The 26,299-nt window shown below is 37.7% G+C and overlaps 1 protein-coding gene across 5 annotated transcripts in view; it reads right to left on the reverse strand.

The window, feature by feature from the left end:
- TTC39B (tetratricopeptide repeat domain 39B) overlaps positions 1-26,299 on the reverse strand; it is a 265,348-nt gene that overhangs the window by 132,569 nt on the left and 106,480 nt on the right. For 3 of the 5 annotated variants that reach the window (XM_057498701.1, XM_057498700.1, XM_057498702.1), the window contains 3 exons: positions 22,104-22,212; positions 13,737-13,854; positions 11,351-11,467 (listed from right to left, as the gene is read on the reverse strand). In XM_057498701.1, the coding sequence (XP_057354684.1) occupies positions 11,351-11,467; positions 13,737-13,854; positions 22,104-22,212 (344 nt within the window). Of the gene's footprint in view, positions 1-1,786; positions 8,470-8,494; positions 8,623-11,350; positions 11,468-13,736; positions 13,855-22,103; positions 22,213-26,299 lie in introns of those variants that run through there. The other 2 variants (XM_036926663.2, XM_036926664.2) reach the window with 2 other exon arrangements.

Here is a 26,299-nt window from a genome sequence, read left to right on the forward strand (position 1 = left end):
TCTTTTTTTCTTTCCTTTTCACTCCTCATTAAAAACTTTCCTAGTTGCTCCATGCTCTTGTCTGGAGCCTCCAAGACATGATCCTGGGGAAAACAGCATCTCAGCAGGTAACAATAGGATTACACTCTCCTGCCCAGTTAGTAAGGTAAAGCTCTGTGATTCGCTTTGAACATGAATGTGTGTTACTGCCAGGCGGAATGTTTAAGAGCCATTAACACCATGCTTTCTCCCCTCTCTTATGCCAGGTGGTAGAGTCCAGCAGCCCCGGGGCCCTGTACGTGGACAATGTGGGGTAGATCTTTCACTAGCCTGAAGGAGAGATGGAGTATGAGAGGAAAATTCGCCTTTGTTGTGCACATCTTCCCTCTGTCACGTAGTCTGTGAACCACTAGCAGAGGCTCACCTGCTGAGAAGGAAGCGGACACTCGGGAGAGACAGAGAAAAAAACGGTCTCAAAAGCTTTTTATTTCAAATTCAAATGCTTACTGAGGATCTCTCCCATTCCTGGCCCTTGGGTGTCACAAGACACCCTTTATCCATTTAATATATGCCTCCTCGAGTTTTTGTTTTTTAAATTAGGACAAGTTAACTTTACTTTTTAAAACCCAAGAGTTGAAACATTCGTTTACAAATCTATTAAGCTCCTTAAGCCAGAGAACAAAAGACAGACAAACCGGAAAGCATGGGCTACACTGAAGAGAACCACGGGGATCCAGCCCAAGTGGGGGCGTGGCAGAGACAAGAAGCCAAGTGCAGGCCACCCCATCTCCTCCTCTCCTCAGCCCAGCTGGACTCCTCTTCCTGCCTCTTTTGTCATTCTTGAAGCAAGCTGACCAGGCTGCGGACAGTGGGATGTGCACAGCTGATCTGCTCCACCTCCCTCACACAACCCTCCCACTTTTTTCCCTTCAGCAGCTTGACACGAAAGAGCAAAGTGAATCAGCAGCCGTGCACTGAAGACAGCAGAGCAACAAGATGAAGCGCCTGGGTTACGGAACGTCAACAAGAAAAGCCAGTCACTGGCAAGAACACCTGCTTTGTAATCAATGTTAGCTTACCCTCACTCACCCAGGGAAAGGAGGGAGTGGGAGAAAGTATTTTACGCTGAATCGGCCCTGCGTGGTTCCTGCATACCTAGTTGGATCCTCCCAAGAGGTGAAAGAGGTATAATGAGGCTGTCCCCATTTTTCAGAGGGATTAGGCAAAGTTCAGACAAGTTAAGTCGCTGGGAAAGGGGATCACATGCCACCACCTAGCCAAGTTCAGCCTCAAATACAGACCTCCTGATTCCCAGAGATCTTTTTTTCCACACATTACACTGAATGCTGAAGATTCCCTCTTAAACTGAACATATTAGTGGCCAGTCTAAATCTCTTAAGTAGTAAACAGATTATAAAAAGGTAAAAGAGAAGTTAATCCTCCCTAAAGACAACCCTGCTATCCCATTTACCTCTTCATGCCAATGCTCAGGCAAGAACGTGGCACAAGGAAGAGCCTTCACCAGTGTCTGTAAAGGTTTTAAAAAAAAAAGTTACCAAGAAACAAAAACTCAAATGTACACCACATGAAAGAACAGCAAAACAAATGCGTACATCTTTCACGTGTAGCCCAACCAGAATAAGACTGTAATCCCATCAAGGGATTTATTTGAATAACAATTGCACCCTGTGGGTAAGCCCGTTGTAACAATGTGAAAACATAAAATTCCGAGAATATTTGGCAACTTGTACATTCATCTGATAACACAGAGTATTCTGTAATATTAAGGAATGAAAAATAAAACATGTTGACTTTCAAGTCGGGATGATTTATTTGCACTTAAAAATACAACTTTTAACATGACATCTGTTTTCAAAAATGACTTAATGTTAAAAATAGGCTACAGTAACTGTTGTCTTCATGTTGAAAATTTAGATCACATAGCACTATTAGCTTACAAATCATAGATGATAACATTAACAAAATCAGCAAGTGATTACTCACTGGGAACAGTTTTTATATTAAAAATATCAGAAGTTCACAGTTTCCTTCTTTCTTCTCTACTTAAATTGATAACACACTTTTATAACTACAATCTATTTCACTTTCTGGTTCCAGATCCAATGCCTACTTGATCAGCAGATGGATGCTACTAACACATTCATCTTACATACAACTCACACATCTTCAATTTCTAAAAATGTTTTGCTCTGTAAAACTGTGAGGGAATGGGAAAGATAGGAAACTAAGTTCAATTATAATGAGAAGAGAAAGTGTGAGATAAGATATTGTCAATTTTTACTAAAAAAACATTGAATTATAAAGTATATACAGGTAGACTGATGATTCCACAGGAAACCATACATTGATTTACGAAACCTATGGCCTTTATTTTTGTTTAACGCAAATAAAAGTGAAAAATACACATTATCAAATAATTTCAAAATCGCCCTACTTATGTCAAGGTAATATTAAGGGTATTTAGGTGACCAGATCACAAGACAGGTCTATTTGTTTGTTTTAAGGCAAAGCAATATTCCCCAAGTGATGTACCTACAAAATAAATTTGCTTTGGAAATAAATTTCAGTAATAAAATAATACTTCTCACTTATTAAATATATATATATATATATTTTGCCTTTACATATGATTTAGCAATTTGCATCAAAAAATTCAAGAGTTCTATGAACATTTGCAAATAAATATTTTAAAACACTAGTATATAAATGAGTCAGCTGGTATTAATTCAGGTGGTTGGATGTCAACAGTTAGCAAAGGGAATAAAAATAATAAACTACTTAGTTATAAAATCTTCCCCTAACACAACATGAGAATGCAACATATTATTGAGAATTCAGGTAATTTTTCTGGACAGCACATATCAGTGAAACACATGTGTTCTCCTTATGCAAATCAAGGTACCCAATGGTACTGTTTTCTTAAGCCATTAAACCAATAGCCTAAGAGTATTGGAGTATATACTATAATCTCTCTTGTAAATGTAAATTATTTTCTTAAAATACAAATCTTTGTAGAGAAAGCAACTGTCTACTATGAAGAATAAAATCACTTCAGGAAAAAGGTGAAGTAATTAATGAAAAATGTTTGAACACATTTACTATACCCCAAATTGCCACCTGGACACTTGGCTCCAATAAAGATAAGAGTGAATTATAGGCATGATATTCAAAGCAGGGAATGTCATCCCTTCAAATTGAGAAAGGACCTTCCAGCATTTCCAAATAATGGAATTCCTTTAAAACTTAAATGATAAGCAATATTCTTAAACATGTTCATTGTATCCAATTTTTCTGGCTAACGATTTGTTTTTTTCTAAATGATACCAAGCAAACTACCAATAATTAAAACCAATTTACTAGAAAATATTAAGTAGCAATAAAACAAAAAGCTCCCACTGAAACATGCCAGCATCCCTAATATTCATCCTTTAAATTACGTGTTTCTAAGAACTACTGGATTAACATAAAAGGTGTATTGTATATTAATATGCAACAGGTTTTACTTAATGAAGCTTGGTATTAGAGTACCTTGAGCTTTTCTATTAAATATCCGATCTATAGGCATTCGCAATCATTGTTTATTAGTTAAGCAGAGGGAGGCTGCTGCTTTGAATTTTCCATGCAAAGTCATGTTACAGTATCACTGTGCTGACACATTCGTAAACTGGACAGAAAGGGGATTGAGCTTCCTGTGAAGCTAGGTCCCCATACCCCTTTGGGATATATCAGGCCAAGAACCTGCTCAGCCTTCTGAATCCACAAAATAGTCCTTGCATCATTTCCTTCTGTAGTTATGAAGTTATAAACAGACTGGAATAGACCTCAGCACCATCAAGATCAGACAGCAACTGCTCCACACAGAAGGTATTTTCTCTCATGAGAAATTCTGATGTGTCCTCTTCATTACAATTCAAGTTCAGCGTTCTGAAGCAATTAAATCTAACAGCAGATGTATAACAGACAAAACTACTAACAACGGGAGGCAGGAATAGGGTTTCACAAGAAGCAATCTAATACATAAAAAAGAAAATATGTAAATAATTGGTCTAGGGGAGGCGAAACAACCTGGAGAAAAATCCTGCACTCCTTTGGAAAGGAAAGTATCAAACACTGTCTATTTAATATTAAAACTGTTTTCTATTGTCTGTTTAGTTGTGTACCTGATCAAGAAACGTCTAAAGAGATTTAAAATATGTCAATTATATATATGCATATCACCAGAGAGCATACACATTAAAGATATTAATAGACAACAAAAGCATAAAATATGTAACTTTAAATAAACTCTCTATCAATTCTTTCTCTAAGTGGGTAACTAGTTATCTAAAAATCTTTAAACAGTAATCTTGACCTAGCTGAGTCAATGTTGGAATATTGATAATAGGAAGGGACTGAAGAGGTTCACCAAATTTTTTTAAATAACATTAATCTTAGAAAATAATTTTAATCATAAAATCTACTAACATCTTTAAGGTGAAAGTCACTTCTCTATAACTCTAACAGTTTGTGCTGTTGCATCTGAAAAAGCAAGGAATGTCTGTAAAATCAGATTGAAAGTGTCATCTTAAAAATAACGTCTCTTAGACTAGCACACAAGGAGCTCTGGCAGTGTGGGGATGGCAGGTGGAGGAGGAATAAAGTCCGAGTGTGCCAATGATCCTGATCATATGCAGAGCAAACACAGTGAAATGACAGTTTATGGGCCCTGAAAGAAAAGAAGCACACCTCACCTCACAGATACATAACTGAATCAAACTGACAGTGCAGCTGTGGTGACGGGGTGATCATTATCAGACAGCAAGGAAAACCCTATGACCCTGGGAGGCCTTTACTTTAAAAAGCACTGCAGCATGTGTAAACAAACGCTCCCTGACACTCAGCCTCGTTCCGACACGGGCCGCTAGCCATGTTTCAAGTGCTGGATAGCCACGTGTGTCGGGAGGCTGCCGCACCAGACAGAGCAGGACTGAGGGGAAACACCACTGCCTAAAGGATGGGGAGGAGCAGATCACTTCCCAAGATCCATCCCGGCCCTGTGAATCACGAAATCTCAGGGCATCCAAACAATCGCTCAAGTCTACAGTAACTCAGTTTGCCTAAATATGTTTGAATTTGATTTACAAATATGGAGAGGGTAACTATGGAAAAAATAACAGAAATAAAATATCGATAATTAATCAGAGTTAATTCCAAATATTTCTCCAGTTGGCCACAAAAATCTTTTTTTAATTATTATTTTTAATGTCCAAAAGAAGAAAAGCCACCATAAACATCAACAGATTCAATTTAAAGGAATGATTCAAAGTAAGTGTTAATATTAATCACAGTGTGATTACCTCTAAAAGTAGCTTCAAGAGAGGAAACACTTTTCTTTGGAAGGGGGAAACTTTTTTCATTATATATACACCCCCTGATTTGCAGCCCTGATCAAAGACTCATAGAGTGAACCCAGAGTTCAAGTTCCAGGCCAGGCAGGCATGACAGTCACACAGCTCTGCTAAACCCACACTCCCTTGCAAAAAAGGTGGGTTAAACTATTAAATTGTTTCAATGATTAAAAATCTTCTTTGACACTGCTTAATCTAGAATTTATCTCCCTACCATTTCTACCTATTTATAGAAGGGACTGAGTCAACAATCTTCTTTTTCCAAGGTAACTTGGGACCCTCTTATACCCAGGAGAAGCATAGAAACATTAAAATATATGTCTATATAAAAGCTGACATAGTTATTCTTCCATTAATCTTTCATTGTCAAGCTGAAATCATGCCTTCCTTGTCACCCATGCTACAAAGCATAACCTCTACTTGAGTCTACAATTCTTACAGCACCAATCAGAATCCTTGCTCTTGATTTTTTTTAAAAAGGCAATTATAACAAGAAGTATACAAATTACACAAACTGTCAAGACACATTGGCAGCTCAACCTCATCACATATGCCCCTCAAAACAGCAGATAAAACATTGTCACTTCAGTATTCATTCTTCACAAAAAGAATACTGAATCACTAACTCCAAAAATGCATTATTAGCTGATGTCACAAGAAATTGTTAACACCACAGTATTGAATATGGCAGGAAACATAAATATGCACTTCAAAATCAATTGGATAGATTATTCATATCACCAGTAACTCTAAACAGAATAGGAATTTAAAAAAAACAAACAAGAAATTTAAATGAAGATGTGAATTTCTTTTGTATTTGTTTGGTAATACAGAGTTAAAATAAAATAGAAATAACCATTATTAGCTTAAATTGTTTTCATTTTATACCAAAAAGAGAATTTTTTTACTAAATTTTGTTCTGACTTGCAGCTTCTCACAAAAAAAATGGGTATTTATACTTTAAAAGAATGCTGCTGAAGCTCTAAGAAATTTATAAATATTCCTAAGTTATATACAAAATAATTATTAAACACATTTTCCACTATTAACTGTAATGAGAGTTCATCTTATTTCCTCCTTTGTCTGGACCTAAAGTTATATAATTTCTATTAATACCACATATTAAGATCTACCACTATATTATCTGAAGGGGTGGATTCTGACTTGAGTTGCATTAATCAGTTTCCTTTGGAAATATCCTCAGTCCTAGTCAAGAATTAGTACCTTAAAGAAAACAAGGCCAATACCTTCTGGGTGCAGGTTCATATAAACAGCAAGGAGCAAATTCATAATCTGGGCTATTGTCAGAGCCAAACACATGAATAAATTTAAAGGTTTTAAATTTCCAGGCTTCTTTCATTTTACATCAGAGACCACAGACTCACCCCATACTTCTGTGCTGATATTGTAATTAGTGTATAAAAACAATGATTATTACAATTCATATTCATACAGCCTTTCACAGTTTACAAAAAGCTATGATCTAATTGGGCCCTCTCAAGCACCAAGCACTCTGTTGCTATCCCCACTGGGGAAACTGAGTCCCAGAAAGGGTGAACAACTTACTCTATGTTGAGGAACTAAAGGAGATGGGCTTCCAACTCCCAGTCTGGGGCTGTTTCTGTTAAACTGCAGGGGCATCCACAACAAGTTATTCTTCAACATAGATACAGAAATAGGACAAAACCCTGTTTCATAAATTCAGGAATTGTTTTTCCTCATTCTGGATACAATCATGCCCTTAACCGTAGCAGATACATACTGGGGACTAGGGAAGAGGAGGGCAGATAGTGATGATTGCAAAATAAAATATACACTATGTGGAAATGATCTGGGTTAAACATTTTAACATGTTTGCTGAAAATAAATACCGAATACACAGACTCACAGTTATAAAACTGAAAGAGACCTTGAAAGTCATCTGTGTTTCTATTGCACAGATGAGGAAACTATGCCAATACACAGAGCTGGGGCTTCCCAAAGCAACACCCTGGCAATTGCTACCTGGTAGCAGAGTCAGGGCCATAGAGTTGGACTCTCTTCTGCTCTGTGCCAATTGTGTTTCCCAATTGAAGGACTAAGCACAGTCCAGGTATTTATAAGGAACCATCACAGTGCTCAAGAGATTAGAAAATTAGATCTTAATCACCAACATCAGAGTGCAAAAATTATTGATATTTTACATATCATTTAAAGCAGCAGGAAGCTTTACTTTGCTTCTTATAAGAAAAATAACTAATGTACCTCGACGTTCATTTCTAAGGTTGAGGATAATTTCTAGAATATAACTTTTTCTGCCCCTTAAATACAAAATTTTTTAATTTTGTCATTATAATAGACTTAAATACATTCAAAAACAGAACAGTCTCTCAAAAATGTCACCACTTTTAACTTACATGAAGAATAAAAAGCCAAAACAATATTTTGTCATCTTTTCCAGATATAGGTCTTTTCAACCTGCTAACACATTATCCCATCCCTATTCACACCCACTGCCTGTCTTTTTCAGGAGTCTTCAAAAGATTATTGTTAAGCTATTTTGAATATAGGTGATTTATTTCCCCTTTTAAATTTAAATACTAGACAACAAAGTATCTCTTAAGTTTAACTGACCACCAAATCTAAAACTGGCTCATCTTGTAAGCCATTTTGCTACTTAAACATCAGTTTCCACATTAAAAAAATAAATAACCTAATTAGACTTTATTGTACCTGTGTGTCCCTTAAAAGGCTTCTTCACCCTCCAGGTCAAACCTAATATGAAATTCTTTCTGGAGACGCAAAATATAAGAATTTTCTAGATAGTGTTGAACAACATTCCACAGGAAAAAAAAATCATATAGACCAACAGTAAACCACACAGCTGATAGAAAATATTGACAATAAAATTAGTTTTTCATCTCTCATTCACAAGATCACTTTTCCACTTTAGTATGTCTAATCTATAGCACATGCCGGTGCTGAGGGGAAATTCCATCCTTCTTGTTCTAATCAATCTGAGGAAGGCTTTTTCCAGAGATGAAGGGCTGCCTGAATTCTGAAGTGTAGCCTGGACTCCATGGAGTAGTCTTTGTAGTTGTTTCTAAAGACAATAACAATAAAATTGTGAAGTCAAAATTCCTGTGTATTCCAAGTCTTCACCACCTTTCTCCCTTTCCTCTTATCTTCATTCCTTATTTGCTTTCAAACTTGAATATGCATAACAGTGGATCTTGTCAAAATGTAGATTCTGGCCCTGCAAGGGGAGGAGGGTAGCAATATTCTGTATTTCTAGAAGCTTCCTGGTGGTGATCTAAAAGTCATACTTTGGTAAGCCAAGTTCTATTTAATTACCAAGCCATTCACAAACCCGGCAAAAAGGTATGAAGGGGATTTAAGAAATTTTGTGAACTCTTCCTAAATAGTGGACCTTTTCTAAACTTGAAACTTTAAGGCAGCTTCGTATAAGCAAGGGGAACATGATCAATCACTACCACCCCCACCAAAAAAATTATCTTGAAACTCTCATGAAACAACAACTACAACAAAGACATCAGGATTACTTGGTGACACCAGAATTACTCTAGTTCTCATGGGCAAAAATCAATGGGGTGGCCAATAATTACTGGGTGACAATGTCAGAAGGGGCCACAGAAATCCACAGATCAGTTCAACGCTTTCTGTACTTAGATGATTCATGTCGACTTCTCTCTGCTAGAATTGTGAAGAATCAGCAAAATGGGATGGCTTCTCCTTGGGCATGCTGCCTTCATACACCGCCTTGGCCCAGGATGAGCTGTACCTTCTTTCTTTACAATCATTCATTCCTTTCTACAGCTCTTCATTCTAGTGGCCACTTACTGGTAACTTTGATTAGGATTACTATTCATAAGCTAAACCAACATCTTATTGGAGTTTACCAAAGGATATAATTGAGTGTTTTCCTAAATGTTTGGTCACTAATTGTGGCAACTTTGTAAAGCTCCTACTACATAAGGGAAATTGCAGACAATTAACAGTCTTGAAGTTACTGGGAAGTCTGTTTTAGTTGGCACCATCAGTTCTGGTTTGAGTTAGTGGTGACTTTTGATTGCTGATGGTCTTGCTTTTTAGTAGTGAGTTTCTAGTCTTTTATTTTTATCATTATAAGTTTGTCTTAGTGGCCAATGTCCAAAGAATGAATACTTGGAATAATGGTATTTATAGTCCTTAATTTTCCAATAGCTAGATTTGAAGATACATACATGTCAGTTGAAATATGCATCGTTCTCACTCTCACAAATTAAAAGTGACTGTTCTCTTACTTTAAAAAAAAGCAGCAGCTTCTCTTGGCTCTACCATGTCCCTGAAGCTTCCCCGCTTCGGTGCTTTATCCTGAAAGAGCTGGCTGAAGTTGCTGACTCTACTTTCTCACCTCACTTATCAAGGTCACCGACGATCTTCATGCTGCCAGATTCAGCAGCCACTTCTCTAGTCTCACCCTGCTTGACCTCACAGCAGCCATCTTCACACCCAACCACTCTCTTCTTTCTGAAAAACTTTGTTCACTTGGCTTTCCTGGATGTCTTCCTAATTCACTGTCTACTTCTTAATCTGATTGTTTGGTCTCTAAAATGATGGTATATCCCAAGGCTCTGTGCTGGGCCTCTTTCTCCAGCTCTGATTTTCCTGAAAAATGAACTCATCAAGTATCACAGCTTTAAATATCACTATGTCCTTGTGGCTTTGAAATCTCTACATTCAGCCTTGACCTTTCCACTGAATTCCATGCTTGTTTGTTTAACTACCAATCTGCCATCTCCACTAGGTACACAATAGGTACCTCAAAATATCATGGTCCAAACGGAAGTTATGTTTTTCCGCACAAAACCTGTTTCTCTAAGTATTCCCCATTTCAGTAAAAAGCATCAATACTGACCTTTTGATGCAACCCCCCAGTCTAAAGGTTACCTAGCTATGGCTTTAGCCAGGAATGCTCCTAACTCAGTCTCCTGGTGACTGATCTTGTCAGAACTGGCTTTAGTTGTGCGAATCTCCACTACAATATCACCTCCTCAAAGAAACCTTCCAAAATCAACTGACTCTAAAGTAACACCCAAGTACTCTGTATCATATTATAAATCTCGGCAAAGCATATATCACTACTATTTCTCTTCTTTGTTTATTCAAATCTTTCTGCAACTAAGAAAGCAGAAACACTTCCTGCTTATGTACAGTTGTCTGTCTACAGCCCTTACTAGTGTCTGGCACATAACAGGTGCTCAGTGAATATTTGCTGAATTTGAGTAAATGAACAAACAAATGAGCTACTGTAGATTTCTTCACTGCAAGAAGCATTCAAGGCAAGCAGACCACAGAGTTTTTGTCCCTACTACATGAGTCATGATCATAAGTCTGAGAGCCATCTTCTAGCAGAAATGATAAAGTACTTTGAAATTACCACAGGAGACAGAAGAGAGAGTGAGGGAGAGATTCAAAGGGCTTCCTCACTTCAGTTGCTCTTCAAGGAAATGAGAGACAATGTTGAATACATGAAGGGTCAGCAAATTTTGAGCAAAATTATGGCCAAATCCAGACACACCCATTTATTAACACATTGTCTTCTATGGCTATAGAAGATGGCTGTACCATTGGGTAGTTGCAATGGAGGCCTTATACTGTAAAACCAAAAATAGTTACTATCTGGTGCTTCCCAAAAAAAGTTTGCTGCCCCCCAATATAGAAGAGAATAGGTTAGGAAGCTGTCATACAGATGCCCAAAACTGCAACATCCATCACAGGACCAGGCATTAAGAAGGTTGGAAATAGCATAATTACAGCAAAAGCCGTAAGCATAAAGTAGCATAAGTTAGCAAAGGTAACCTTACCACTAAATTTTCATGACTATTTTAACTTTTAAGTATATAATATTATTGTTGTTGTTATAATAGTATAGATATTTTTGACTTCATAGCAATCAAGGAAAAGCTGCTATCATCACTTACCTTGCAGTTTCTAGGACCTTTATAGCCTTGTCAATTTCCCCTTGGCTTTTGTACAAATGTGCCAACTCGAACAGAGTAAATGGCACTAGGTAGTGGTCATACTTCAGTAGCTTTTCACTAAAAGAGTAAAGGAAAAGCAATTAAGAACAAAAAATGTATCATTCATTTTTAACATATATATTTTCCCCATTCCTCAGAAATCAGGAGTAGCACTAAGCCTATTATAAGAGAAAAGCTGTCATTATATAATCAAAGAATCTAATAAACTGTGGCAATAAAGAACACACTTTACTATATTAATCATTTACTTTATCCCTTAATCTAAATCCAGCACTGAGGACTGTTTACTGCCTCTTGGTAGATGAAAGCACACAGATCTTCAAAGATTAACCCTGGAAAGAACACAGTCTTATTTTAAACTTATGTATTCAGGAAATGACTCCATTCAGAAGTAAAATACTCTATGACTTTTGACTAAGATCCAATGCCCTTTGTATCATTAAGTCTTATAATGCTAAAAAATCTCAGTAGAGAAATGGTCAGTACTTCTGTTTTCAGCAATATTATGAAAACTCTCACTACAAAATATCTAGCAGCACTAAAAAAAAAAAAAAACATATGAATAACACCCTTCCAAATGCATAGCTCAGATCACAGAACATAAGAAAAACTCTCAAGCTGAAACCAAACAAAGCACAACTCTCAGTGTGATGCCAAAGCAGAGGTAAGGTCAGTATCAATCAGCCAGAGCTCTGTGTCTCAATGTCCCTGCAGGAGATGAGGCCTTGAACCCACATAAAGCAGGGAGCCAGGACTGAGACCCTATATCCCCAGAGAAAGGATGAATTAGAAAAAAATATTAATTAAAATATTAATTAAAAAATATAATTAAAATAAATAATTAATTTAAAAAACCTCACTGGCATAGGAGGAAGACAAGGGCAGTTTGCTCCTTGGCCTGCACTCTAGGTAGGGGAATAAAAACATACTCCTTAGGAAATTAATAATAACAGGCCTGCCCTCACACGAATTTGCACTTCAAATTTACATTGCCCAAATGATCCAAGAATCTCTAAGCAATGAAATTAGCATGCATGTGCACCTGGATAAGCAAAGGCTTTTGGGGCACCTGGCAGAAATAAAAGCAAAATCACTTTTGAGAGACTCTTCCTCAACTGTAGCTTCATAGGTGTCTCAAGCTAAAGCCCCACTGAAGGCAAGCTCACAATCCACAATTATAAAACACATGAGGAAGCAATTCACTACAGAGTCAATGAACACATAAATAGCACAAGCAGGTCATCCTTTTGATCTGTGTAGAAACACCAATAAAATAGAACTGAATGGATGTTTCTTTAACATGTTTACTAAAAATACTATGTTGCTTATTTGGGAAACAGACATGGTCTCTTGCACCTTCTTAAGAGGACACCAGTCCTCCTATATGCCCTGATAAAACACTGTCAGAAAGAAGGGGGTGAATGGTCATGCTGGAAAGGCACCTGATATGGAACAGAGCGTGTCAACGGACAGTCTGTGTCTGTGACCTATTCCACCTATAGTGTTCTCAAAAAATTTAAGCCAATATATGAAAATCAGTAGGTTTTTATAGAAAATCAAGATTCCAGGCATTCATGAAAAAACCGTAGAACTATTGCTATTGAGCCTACATCAAACAGAGCAAGAAAGGGCATTTGCATTATTTACAGAGAACACATGATCTTCTAGATCCACACTGCCCACCAATTCCTATTCCTGCCATTGCTTGGTAAGGCTACTTGTTTGTCCCCTGTAGGTATCTACATCTGTGACTCCAGATACAGAGAAGAGGGCCAGGTATCAGAACCGTGACTCAACTCTCTGTGTAGCAGAGCAGGACATCATCACCAAATCTCCTGGGAAAACAAACAAAGCCTCGTTCGTATACCAAAGGACGGCCCTTTGCCAAAGAAAGCAGTTATAGTGTTCATCACATGACTTTCTTCCCTGCCAAATTATTATCACAATGATGAAAAGAAAGTCTGTTTACTCAACTTTGAATCCCTAGGATCCAGCACAGTCTCTGGCAATCATGGGTGCTCAAATATCATGGAATAAATTAATGGAAAAACAAATGCATGCATCAAAAAGGTTATCAGAGGTTCAGTATACCACTGCCACAGTTTTGCCTGGCCATTAATTTTTGTGTATCTCTTTTAAACATCAAGTGGAAATGATAATGCCATGTTCCACTTAGATTATAATTTTGTTCTCAAAAAACAAAGAAAACACTTTCTGGCAACACCAAGTAAAAGGTTAGCAGCAGGAGATAAAAGTACCACTTTTCATAGTTAATTCCCCAAAAGCCACAACAGGTACTCGGGTTGGTTTCCTTGTTGGTTTTTACCTTTGGACAACGTGGTTGAAACACAACTCTGCCTGCAAGGGCCGCTGTAGGTTCTTCAGGCAGCATCCCTTCAGCAACTTCACTAAGCACTCGTCATCTACAGAGTAGTCACTCAAGTCTTAAGCAAAACAAACACACAAAATCACACAAAAAAAGAAAAACTTAAAAAAAAAATCCTAATTAAGAGGAAGAACTACCAGCTATTAGGTTTCAGAGGAATCATTTTAAAAGATGGAAAATATTTTTAGCACTTGTTAAGCCTCACTAAATAAAACACAATTAAAATACTTTAAATTAAAAGAATGAGTTTACCACATTAACACACCATTTTATTAAGGGGTTCATTCTATCCAATTAAGTTTTTTTCAGTTGCTCATACTTGGCCTTAGATGTAATACATACATGACCTTAGATGTAGTAATAGGAAATCTGAACTCTAAATAAAGTAAGAGCTTTATTAATTCTATAAAAGGCAAAGCCGTAAGGAGCAAGAAGGCTTCCTCCTCCTGTGCTTCTGGCTTCTAACTGTGCTGGCTTTATGAACAAGAGGATAACACTTCCATATGGAGAGGCAGATGGCTTTCTACCCATTAAAAATTCAGGAATTAGAATACCCTCTCTAGATCACTATGTTTACAATTTACCAATTCTCTCAGGTTATGTTCTTTTGGGGGAAATTATGTCATAAAATTAAGACATAATGGTTCTGAAGTACATGAAAGGTACCTAAAATCCTCACACTTTCCAACGCTTGACGCTAATGTAAAGGTTTTTCTTTCACCACTTTTTCCCTTTTGAAAATGACTCTTCCCCTTCTACAGCCCAAGGCTATAGAATATTAAACAGAAGGAGCCATATGATGTGTGACATCGATCTGACAAAGGTAGCCATTTCACATCTACCACGTTTGAATTTTGGTGCAACTAAGAAGTCATTCCCAGAGAGACTGATAAGTTACACCTTTCAGGGTAGGACCACACAGGGGTCGAGGGAGCAGCAAACCAAACTAATGAGGCCCTGGGAGACCCTCACATGGAAATCCTCCTGCTTTCAGTACAAACCCCAGAAATCCCCATTAATCCATGCTGATATTTTAGTTAGTAAATGGCTTGTCTATGGGAGGTTAAGAATGTTACTTAACCAACTAGAAGGGGGTCACTTTATTTCTAAGTGCTGACAACAGCTGTTATTTGCTTCTTACTTCCAAGCTCTGATGGGTCATTCACCAAGAAAATCACAGATATCAATACCCCTTACCTTTCCCATTACTTAAGGACCACTTTTCTATCAATGTGTATACACACACACATTTATGCTTCTATAGATGCTCACTGAAAGACACATGCAAGAAGCAGTATCTTCCCAAGCTTAGAACCACACCCCTATGGGTCCATGCCAGATGCTGGTTTTTAGTATCATTTCTGTGCATTTTATTGAGTTTTGTGCAGCATGTTTGTGACAGTTTGTGTTGTCCAGTGAACAATGATTTTGCTGAGGAACAGATGTAACACCATGCTAAGTCCAAGTACCTGAAAAGGCACACTTAGCTTTTCTTTAGATCATGAGTTGGGGATGTGGGAAATGGGTTCAAAAACAGCACACACCTCCAAAAGCAGAACCAGTATGTCCCCAGACCACAGGGCACTTACCTGCCAGATGCTGACCCTCCCTTACAATAGGAAGGCTGTATCATGACTGTCAGCACCATGGGGGTTCACGGACGAACACTTCAACACATGGCTCCCATTTCACATTCCAAGAAAATTATACAATAATGTTGCCAAAGCACACTTTCATCACAAAAGCTCTGAACTTAATGAATAATAAACCAAATGGCCGGTTGAAGGAAAAGGAAGCTGGAGGCTCATATACAAAAATGCTGATGTTGAACTTCTTAGAAACTAGTTGAAATGTACCAAAGGAAAAATGTGAAAATAGATCTATGAAGTGAAAAGTCATAAAGTCAACAAACACTTCCCCTTTTATGTAACTCAGATAACGTTCACTCTATAACGTCATCAAGCAAATGAACTGCAGCAGTTACAGAACTACTTCACAACTTCTGGCTACCCGTGGAATTTAGTTAGATTTCAAATGAAACACTAATAGCAAACACTGACCCCAGTCATATTACTAAGTGTTTTTCTCTCCTTAAACTGTGTTCTCCCCTTTGCATCCAGCGACCAGCCTTACATGCTATGGCATTGTGAGAGCAGAACACCGACTGTCCTCTACCATCTTCTACTTTAGAAACACTTGCCAAAGACACGAAAGGCAGGAACTTCAGATTAACATTCACTCCATTTCCGACTTTGGATTTTTTTTCCCCCCTCATTCTGAAGGAGAGGAGCTTAATTACTAAAAGGTCACAACAGCTGGGGATGGGCAGGGGGGAGGAAACTGTAATCTTCCTGCATAACACTATGAACCTGGAAGGGGCCTTCATAAATTTCATGTACAACATCTGGCAACGGTGATCTTCAGAAAAGAAGCCAGATTTTTCCTCCAGGGGAACACATACAAAGACAGAATTGTATGAAGTACGGTGTGTCTGTCTGTCTATGCTTCCCCCAACCCAGTTTAAATGTGTCTAAGGGCCCCTAGGTCACAGGATAATAGGCCAGGGTACCTGAGGGCCGCAGGAGTAAGGGATGAAGAAAAACAGTCACACCGTGGATGGTAAACCTGAAAAATTCATTTCCTTAAGTGACTGTAACAAAAGCTAGTCAAATCCCAGGAAAAGAGTTTACTCAGGACATCTTTCCTGACACATTATAAAACAAATTTCTATGTTGATTTCTAGAAGGAAAACATCCTCTTCATAACAAGTTCCTTAATGCCTTAGTCAGAAAATAATCTAGATAGGTCTGAATTAACATGAGAATTTACAGCCCAGGCCAGGATGCCAATATTAAAAATTCTTGATGTGGATGGAGAGTACTAATTTGTGAGACTAATTTTTAACTGGCCTTCTATGACCAAAGTATTACATTCTCATTGCTGGAAAATAGGAAACCACAGAGAAGATGAGAATAAATTCACCTCCACCTCTCATCCCATGAGATGAGAACCACTATTAACATTTTGGTACATTTCCCTCCTTCTACGCATGAGATTTTAATAGAGTCAAGAGCATACTGTAAGTACAATTTCAACTCCTGCTTTTTTTCCAGCACAGTTCATTTAAAAATGGTCCACTGAGTTCCACGAAAGAAGTTTACCCTTAGTGAATAAACAAATTAACTAATAAAATGAATGAAAGAAACACTTTACAAAGTTAAAAATAAATTGATCATTCCACTGAACCCCATTTCTGAAGCAAAAGAAAAATACGCACTATGGCTAGGATAGAAACGGCCCATAAGATAGAAACATTATATGCATCAGAAGATTGGAGACTGACGAAAATTAGGCTTGGGGTGGATTAATGATTGTGCATTGAGTATTGACCCCCCTATACAGAAATTTATTGTTGTTAACAACTATATGATCAATAAATATGAGAGATGCCCTCACAAAATATATATATATATATATATATATATATATATATATAAACACACTTCCAATTGTAAAATAAATAAGTAACCGGGATGTAATGTATAGCATAAGGAATATAGTCAAAATATGGTAACAACTTGGTATAGTGATAGCTGGTACCTAGAATTATCATGTATATAAATGTTGAATCACTGTGTTGTACACCTGAAACTAATGTAATGTAATACTGTTGTCAACTACCCTTCAATAAAAAAAAAAAAAAAAAAAAAAAAGATAGAAACATTAAGCTTACCTTTGTGTCCTTTTACCTATATCATATTTCAATAAATATTTGTTTTGAATAAAAAAATAAAATAAAAAAATAAAAATAAATGTGTCTAAAGCCTATCATCTCAATATGTCATTAAAAAAGGAATGGGGAGACCAGCATGGCTTTCCAAAACCCTACTGTATTTTACATGCATAGTCTGATAAACCTATTACTCCTGTACTTCCTCCCCCAGCCAAAGGGGAGGGCAAAAGCAACTCAGGGGTTGGGAACGAAGAACCTGCTCAAACTGAGGAAAACCCAGTGGTCCTTCAGGACTTCTTAATACACAAAGGCCTACTCTCTGGTGGTACCTATTAGTCTGTACTACAAAACATGGACACTCAAACATCAGAATTTATGCTGGAACCAAAGCCATTAGCTTTGTAGGAGCACAGAAGAAACAAGCTGGTCTAATTATCTGGGGTAAAAAACACCGTAATGAATATTTTCATTTAATAAAAGGAAGTTTTCCTTTACCTCCAAGCTTTCACATATCCATTTATTTTGAAACATTCAAGTTTCCATTTTATTTGTGGCTATGTGGGTCTAACCATAGGTAGTCCCCTCAGTGGCAGGAACAATCCTTTCTCTGCCAATCATAATTCTTTATCTCGTATTGAAAAAATCTAAGAGTGTTCAAATGAGCAAATTAATTATAAGTGGCCAAATTAGTTGAACAAAAATGAACACTAGTAAATTTATTCAAAAACCAAATGGATTTTTACTGTTCATTTTGTAAAATCTCATTTTTTTAAGATGAACTTTCATGGAGTTTCATTTCATTTAAACTTTAAAACGATGTACCCTAATGTTGACTTTCCACTCAAATCAAAATGAAATATTTTTCCTTTTTGAAAATATTTAGAATTAAAAATAGTAAAGATCACCTCATACCCATTAGGATGGCTACTACAAAAATAAACAAACAGGAAATTATGAGTGTTGGCAAGGATGTGGAGAACCTGGAACTCTTGGGCATTGTTCTAGAGAATGTAAGATGGTGCAGCCACTATAGAAAACAGTTTGGCAGTTGCTCAATAACTTAAAAATAGAAATGCCATATGATTCAGCAATTCTGCTTCAGGGAATGTATCTAATATAATTAAAAGCAGGGTCTCAAAAAACTATTTTCATACCCACATTCATAGAGGTATTATTCACAGCAGCCAAAGCAACCCAAAAATGAATCAAAGGATGAACAGATTTAAAAATGTGGTATATATATCCAATGGAATGTCATGCAGTCTTAGAAAAGGGCAATTCTGATACATGCTACAACATGGAGTTTTTGAGGACATCAGCTAACTGAAGTACGCTAGTCACAAAAAGAAAAACACTGTATGATTCCACTTACATGAAGTCTCAAGTAGTCAAATTCACAGTAACAAAAAGTAGAAGAGTGGCTGCCAGGGGCTGGGAGGAGGGTTAAATGGGGAGTTGTTTTATGAGTATGAAAAAGTTCTGGAGACTGGTTTCACAACCATGTGAATGTACTTAACACTACTGTACAGTTTAAAATAGTTCACCATGTAAATTTTATGCAATGTGCAATTTACTACAGTTAAGAAGATGTAACTGTAAAAAAAAAAATAGTAAGGGAGATTATCCCAACTCTATACAAGTAAAAAAATGTTAGCGATGGAACATCTAGATGGAACAAAGTCTGAAATGTCCGTATAGTGAGTCTGTCGCCTGTACTCATACATGGGTTTCTTTGGTTGTTCAACAGTACAAACTGTGGACTTTTCTTTTTGATCCCAGTTTCTTGAGCCTTCTTATTTACTTGTCACAAAAATCAAAAGGAATTATCAGCCCATGAAGATGAGTGACTTGGTGTTCTGGCTAATTACCTAAGCTCCAGCTCATAAGGGGTTGAAATATTACAACTTTATTGCAAAAAAGGGGGGAAAAAGAAGAGAAAAGGAACTGTGGTTCCTTTCTAAAAATGCTGCCACTAATATGGGAAAATGACTTACTTCCCATCCACACATAAGCTTTGCATATGACTTTTTCAGTAGAGGAGTAGAATATTCCATTTACTTGGTCTCTCTGTGATCACCAGTTTGTATCTGCACGATGGCTGATTGGAGGGAAAGGGATGGAGTTGGTCTCTGGCCTTAGAACACCAGTGCTCACTTTTCTATTGGATGATTCAGCTAACCCGCCTGAAACCTTGACTGTGTTAGTAGATAAGCCCACTGACTCAGATTTCATTTTTTTATATTCTTTCTCTCATTGATGGGACTCTAAAGCTAGAATTATTTTAAATATAGAAAGCAGCCTAAATGCCAAGCAACACTGACAGAGTTGATTACATTATGATATATTAGCTCCGTTGAGTGCTATGAAGCTTCTGAAATTATTATAAGGACTGTTTAGCAACAATTGAAAAGTCTATGATAAAAACAGAACTACCATATGACCCAGCAACTCCACTTCTGGGTATTTATCAGAAGAAAACAAAAACACTAGAGAAGATATCTGCACCCCCATGTTCATGGCAGTGTATTTCCAATAGTCAAGATTTAAGTGTCCATCAATGCATGAATGGATAAAGAAAATGTGGTATATATACACACAATGAATATTATTCAGGCATAAAAAATAAAATCTTGCCCTTTGCAACAATATGGATGGACCTTGAGAGTAAGTGAAATAAGTCAAAGAAAGAAAGAAAGACCACCTGATCTCACTTATATCTGGAATCCAAAAAAACCAAGCTCATACAGAAAAGAGACTGGTGGTTGCTAAGGGTAGGGGATAGGCAAAATGGGTGAAGGGGGTCAAAAGGTACAAACTTCCCATTTTAAAATAAATAAGTCATAGGGATATAACATCAGCATGTGACCATAGTTAATAGTACTGCACTACTGCATATTTGAAATTTGCTAAGATCTTAAAAGTTCTTATACAAGAAAGAAAATATTTTTTCTGTAACTATGTATAGTGACTAGACTGACTGTGGTGATCATTTCACAATGTATACAAATATTAAAACACCATGTTGTACAACTGAAACTAATATAATGTTATATGTCAGTTATACCTCAATTTAACAAAAAAGTTTATATTAAGTGAAATAAACTAGGCAAGTATATTACCCAGGTACACTATGATTGTAACTATAAAGATAAGCCTTGCACAGAATAAACAAAAATTATAAATGAATTACAGTATCAGAAATATGAGTGACTTTTTTCACCTACACCCATCATTTATGTGTTTAATTTTTTTTTAATATTGTAAAGAGAAATCTCATTAAATTTCAGCCTCATACTGTATCTCCAAGTACAAAAATGATCTAACGAGGTCCTCATCCCTGGAGCTTTATTCATAGTTCAATCCCCTGCATGGGAGTATATTGACTATAGAGCCAGTGCTCCTTCAGTGTCCATCTTTTTTTCAGTTAAGAAAAATGAGTGAATAATTATAATTTTCCCTGACTATTCCTGAATTTCTATTTCCTTTCCTTGTCAGTCACCACAGGCATTTTTGTTTTAATTCTGTGGTTAGAATATTTTAGAGGATAAGACCATTGTCTTGGGATAATATCGAAATGACTTGGAGGTTGATAAGCAATACACCAAAGGCTATCATTTATGGCATTGTTTATCAAAGGATAACGCCTCTATTGAAAATAGAGAATCAGAAAATGTCTAAAACCTCAGGTATCACCTGGACCAAGACCACTCCCATTTTCAAAGAAGCCAGAGGCCCAGAATGGAGTAGTGTGTTTCCTAGAGTCTCTTCAGCTGCAGAGTAGGAACTAGAAGCCCAAATAAACTGATTTTCCTTTTTACTATGCCAGCTGCTTCCAGGAAATGGAGCTTCCAATAAACTAGAGTGGGACCTCTAATCAAAAGTAATGAGTAAAAAAATTAAATTGCGAAAAGAGTTCAACTTGACAAAACCACTCTCAATGTCTGAAGAGACAAAACCATCATGAGAGAGCTAAGGAGTCATGGAAAGGGCCGTGGACTAAAACCAGGAGTGTGCACTCTCCTGGTGCTGCTCTGAAACTCGACTGACTGCCTTTTTCCCTTCACCTTTTTTTGGTAACAGATTTATTTTAAGATATAATTCACATACCACACGATTCACCCATTTAGACTATATAATTCCTTGGGTTTGAGTATGTTACCAAGCTGTGCAAGCATCACTATCAGCCTCAAGGCATTTCCGTCACAACAAAAAAGACACACCATGCCCTTTAGCTATCACCCCACTCCCAGTTCTCCCCTCCCCAGGCAACCTACCTCCTGTCATCATAGCCTTATCTATTCTCATTATTTCATATAAATGGAATTGCATACTGTGTAGCCTTTTGCAACTGGCTGCTTTCACTTAACCTAACACCCCACGGCTTAACTGTGTCGCAGTGTGTCATTCCTCCCTTCGCCTGCAGGGCCATCACCCAAACCCCTGCAGCCCAAGCTCTCTGGTTCTGGTGATGCACACAGATGGACATGGGCAGACATGCACAGAGGGAGGACAGAACAGTGGCAATTACTTTGGTCCACATACGGCAAAATATGGCTTTGATTTTTCATACTTACTTTCATTTTGTAAAACGACCTCAGCCGTCTCAACAGTGACCAACAGATTTTCTGAAAGGTCTTTTCTTTTGCTCACTATCGGAAAACCATTCCAGACATACATCATTTCCTAATGAAGAAGAAGGAAAAACCGTTCACAATCAAGGTTATTCAACAGCCTTCATGACGACGAAACTACGGATGTGCTATGCCTTGGTTGCTACTCCAGACAACGTTTAGCTATCATTTCCCTTGGATTTCCTCACTTAAGCTTAGTTGTAGTTTCTCCTTCTCTCATTTTATTACATACCTTTTGTCTTTAACATTGAAGTAATTCAATATATATAGTATATTATGTTTTCACTGAAAAACTAATGTACTCATGCATTTAACAAATATTTATTAAGCACCTACTGCTATCCAATTGTTTTGGAAGACAACAGATTACAGATAAAGAAATAAATATAATATTTGAAACTGATACTATGGACAATTACATTTAATATAAATTCCTGTTACTTTTAAGTAGAGGGAAACATTTAAAAATATCTGCCAATAGTTTATATAAAGTGTTTCCATGGACATCACTAGAAATGAACATAGGAAGTACTTTACTGGGCTCAGGTTTTTTTATACCATTAAAAATATGTAACAGTCCAATAATGCAATTAAAATACGATAATGCATTCATTTAAAGGCCATATAGCTAAACAACAGTCCCTAAAAATGCAGACTAAGGATTTCCCATTACAAATCATATTTAATAGTCTAACAGATGAGGGGTTTTTTTTGTGAGAGGTGGGGGGACCAAAAGCAAAGGTGCTTTTGCTTGAAAATATTTTTTCTAATGTTCCAGTAGTAGAGTTCATATATGAAGGGTCTGAAATAAATATGGTAATTGGTATCTTTTTGGAAATAAATGCATGTTAAGAGATGATAAAGATGGAGGAGGGGCGGAAGATGGTGGCGTGAGTAGAGCAGCGGAAATCTCCTCCCAAAACAACATATATTTATGAAAATATAACAAAGACAACCCTTCCTAGAATAAAGACCAGAGGACACATGACAATATCCAGACCACATCCGCACCTGAGAGAACCCAGCAACTCACAAAGGGGGTAAGATACAAGCCCCAGCCCGGCGGGAGCCGAGCGCCCATCCCCCCAACTCCTGGCCGGAGAAGAATAGGCAGAGGAGGAGGGAGACGGAGCACAGGGCTGCCGAACACCCAACCCCAGCCATCCGGGCCAGAGTGCAGGGCCCTCGATATTAGGAAAACAGGGCAGCAAGAACAGTGAGCGGGCACTGGAGGCCGGGTGTCGGAGGAAAAAAGAAAAGCACGTGACCATTTTTTTTTTTTTTTTTTTGCTTCTTTGCTGTTTTGTTTTGGCGAGCACTTTTTGGAAGTCTTAAAGGGATAGGGACCCCAATACTAGGGAAACAGGGCAGCAAGACCGGGAAGCAGAGGCCTGAGGCTGGCACCGGAGAATAAAGAAAAACGAGCGACCACCTTTTTTTTTTTAATTAAAAAAAATTTTATTTTTTTTATTCATTTTAAAATTTTTTTCTTTTTTTTTTCTGTTGGTCGTTGTTTTGTTTTGGTGGGTGCTTTTTGGAAGTCTTAAATGGGCAGGGCAGGACACTTAATCCAGAGGTAGGGACTCTGGGGATCTCTGGGCACCCTAACCCCTAGGCTGCAGGGAGCAGGGAGGCCCCTTACGGAGATAAATAGCCTCCCAGCAGCTCCCGCTCCAGCGCGACTCCACCACTTTGGAGTAGCTGCCCGAGCCAGGCCACGCCCACAGCAACAGCGGAGATTAACTCCATAGCAGCCGGGCAGGAAGCAGAAACCCTGTCTGCACGCAGCTGCGCAGCACAAGCCACTAGAGGTCGCTGTTCTCCCAGGAGAGGAGGGCCACAAACCAACAAGAAAGGAAGTCCTTCCAGCCGTCACTCGTCCCAGCTCTGCAAACTATTCCTATCACCATGAAAAGGCAAAGCTACAGGCAGACAAAGATCACAGAGACAACACCAGACAAGGAGACAGACCGAACCAGTCTTCCTGAAAAAGAATTCAAAATAAGAATCATAAACATGCTGACAGAGATGCAGAGAAATACGCAAGAGAAATGGGATGAAGTCCGGAGGGAGATCACAGATGCCAGGAAGGAGACCGCAGAAATGAAACAAACTCTGGAAGGGTTTATAAGCAGAATGGATAGAATGCAAGAGGCCATTGATGGAATTGAAAACAGAGAACAGGAACGCATAGAAGCTGACATAGAGAGAAACAAAAGGATCTCCAGGAATGAAACAATATTAAGAGAACTGTGTGACCAAACCAAAAGGAACAATATCTGTATTATAGGGGTCCCAGAAGAAGAAGAAGAGAGAGGAAAAGAGATGGAAAGTATCTTAGAAGAAATAATTGCTGAAAACTTCCCCAAAATGGGGGAGGAAATGATTGAATAGATCACGGAAATACACAGAACCCCCAACAGAAAGGATCCAAGAAGGACAACACCAAGACAAATAATAATTAAAATGGCAAAGATCAAGGACAACGAAAGAGTGTTAAAGGCAGCTAGAGAGAAAAAGGTCACCTATAAAGGGAAACCCATCAGGCTAACATCAGATTTCTCAACAGAAACCCTACGGGCCAGAAGAGAATGGCATGATATATTTAATACAATAAAACAGAAGGGCCTTGAACCAAGGATACTGTATCCAGCATGACTATCATTCAAATATGACGGTGGGATTAAACAATTCCCAGACAAACAAAACCTGAGGGAATTTGCTTCCCACAAACCACCTCTACAGGACATCTTACAGGGACTGCTCTACATGGGAGCACTCCTAGAAAGAGCACAGCACAAAACACCCAACATATGAAGAATCGAGGAGGAGGAACAAGAAGGGAGAGAAGAAAAGAATCTCCAGACAGTGTACATAACAGCTCAATAAGCGAGCTAAGTTAGGCAGTAAGATACTAAAGAGGCTAACCTTGAACCTTTGGTAACCACGAATTTAAAGCCTGCAATGGCAATAAGTACATATCTTTCAATAGTCACCCTAAATGTTAATGGGCTGAATGCACCAATCAAAAGACACAGAGTAATAGAATGGATAAAAAACCAAGATCCATCCATATGCTGCTTACAAGAAACTTACCTCAAACCCAAAGACAAGTACAGACTAAAAGTCAAGGGATGGAAAAACGTATTTCAAGGAAACAACAGCGAGAAGAAAGCAGGGGTTGCAGTACTAATATCAGACAAAATAGACTTCAAAACAAAGAAAGTAACAAGAGATAAAGAAGGACACTACATAATGATAAAGGGCTCAGTCCAACAAGAGGATATAACCATTCTAAATATATATGCACCCAACACAGGAGCACCAGCATATGTGAAACAAATACTAACAGAACTAAAGGGGGAAATAGACTGCAATGCATTCATTCTAGGAGACTTCAACACACCACTCACCCGAAAGGATAGATCCACCTGGCAGAAAATAAGTAAGGACACGGAAGCACTGAACAACACAGTAGAGCAGATGGACCGAATAGACATCTATAGAACTCTACATCCAAAAGCAACAGGATATACATTCTTTTCAAGTGCACATGGAACATTCTCCAGAATAGACCACATTCTAGGCCACAAAAAGAGCCTCAGTAAATTCCAAAAGATTGAAATCCTACCAACCAACTTTTCAGACCACAAAGGCATAAAACTAGAAATAGACTGTAAAAAGAAAGCAAAGAGCCTCACAAACACATGGAGGCTTAACAACACGCTCCTAAATAATCAATGGATCAATGACCAAATCAAAATGGAGATCCAGCAATATATGGAAACAAATGACAACAACAACACTAAGACCCAACTTCTGTGGGACGCAGCAAAAGCAGTCTTAAGAGGAAAGTATATAGCAATCCAAGCATATTTAAAAAAGGAAGAACAATCCCAAATGAATGGTCTAATGTCACAATTATCGAAATTGGAAAAAGAAGAACAGATGAGGCCTAAGGTCAGCAGAAGGAGGGACATAATAAAGATCAGAGAAGAAATAAATAAAATTGAGAAGAATAAAACAATAGCAAAAATCAATGAAACCAAGAGCTGGTTCTTCGAGAAAATAAACAAAATAGATAAGCCTCTAGCCAGACTTATTAAGAAGAAAAGAGAGTCAACACAAATCAACAGTAT

This window comes from Manis pentadactyla, chromosome 3 (genome assembly GCF_030020395.1).
Source record: "Manis pentadactyla isolate mManPen7 chromosome 3, mManPen7.hap1, whole genome shotgun sequence".
In the NCBI taxonomy this organism is placed as follows: Eukaryota; Metazoa; Chordata; class Mammalia; order Pholidota; family Manidae; genus Manis; species Manis pentadactyla.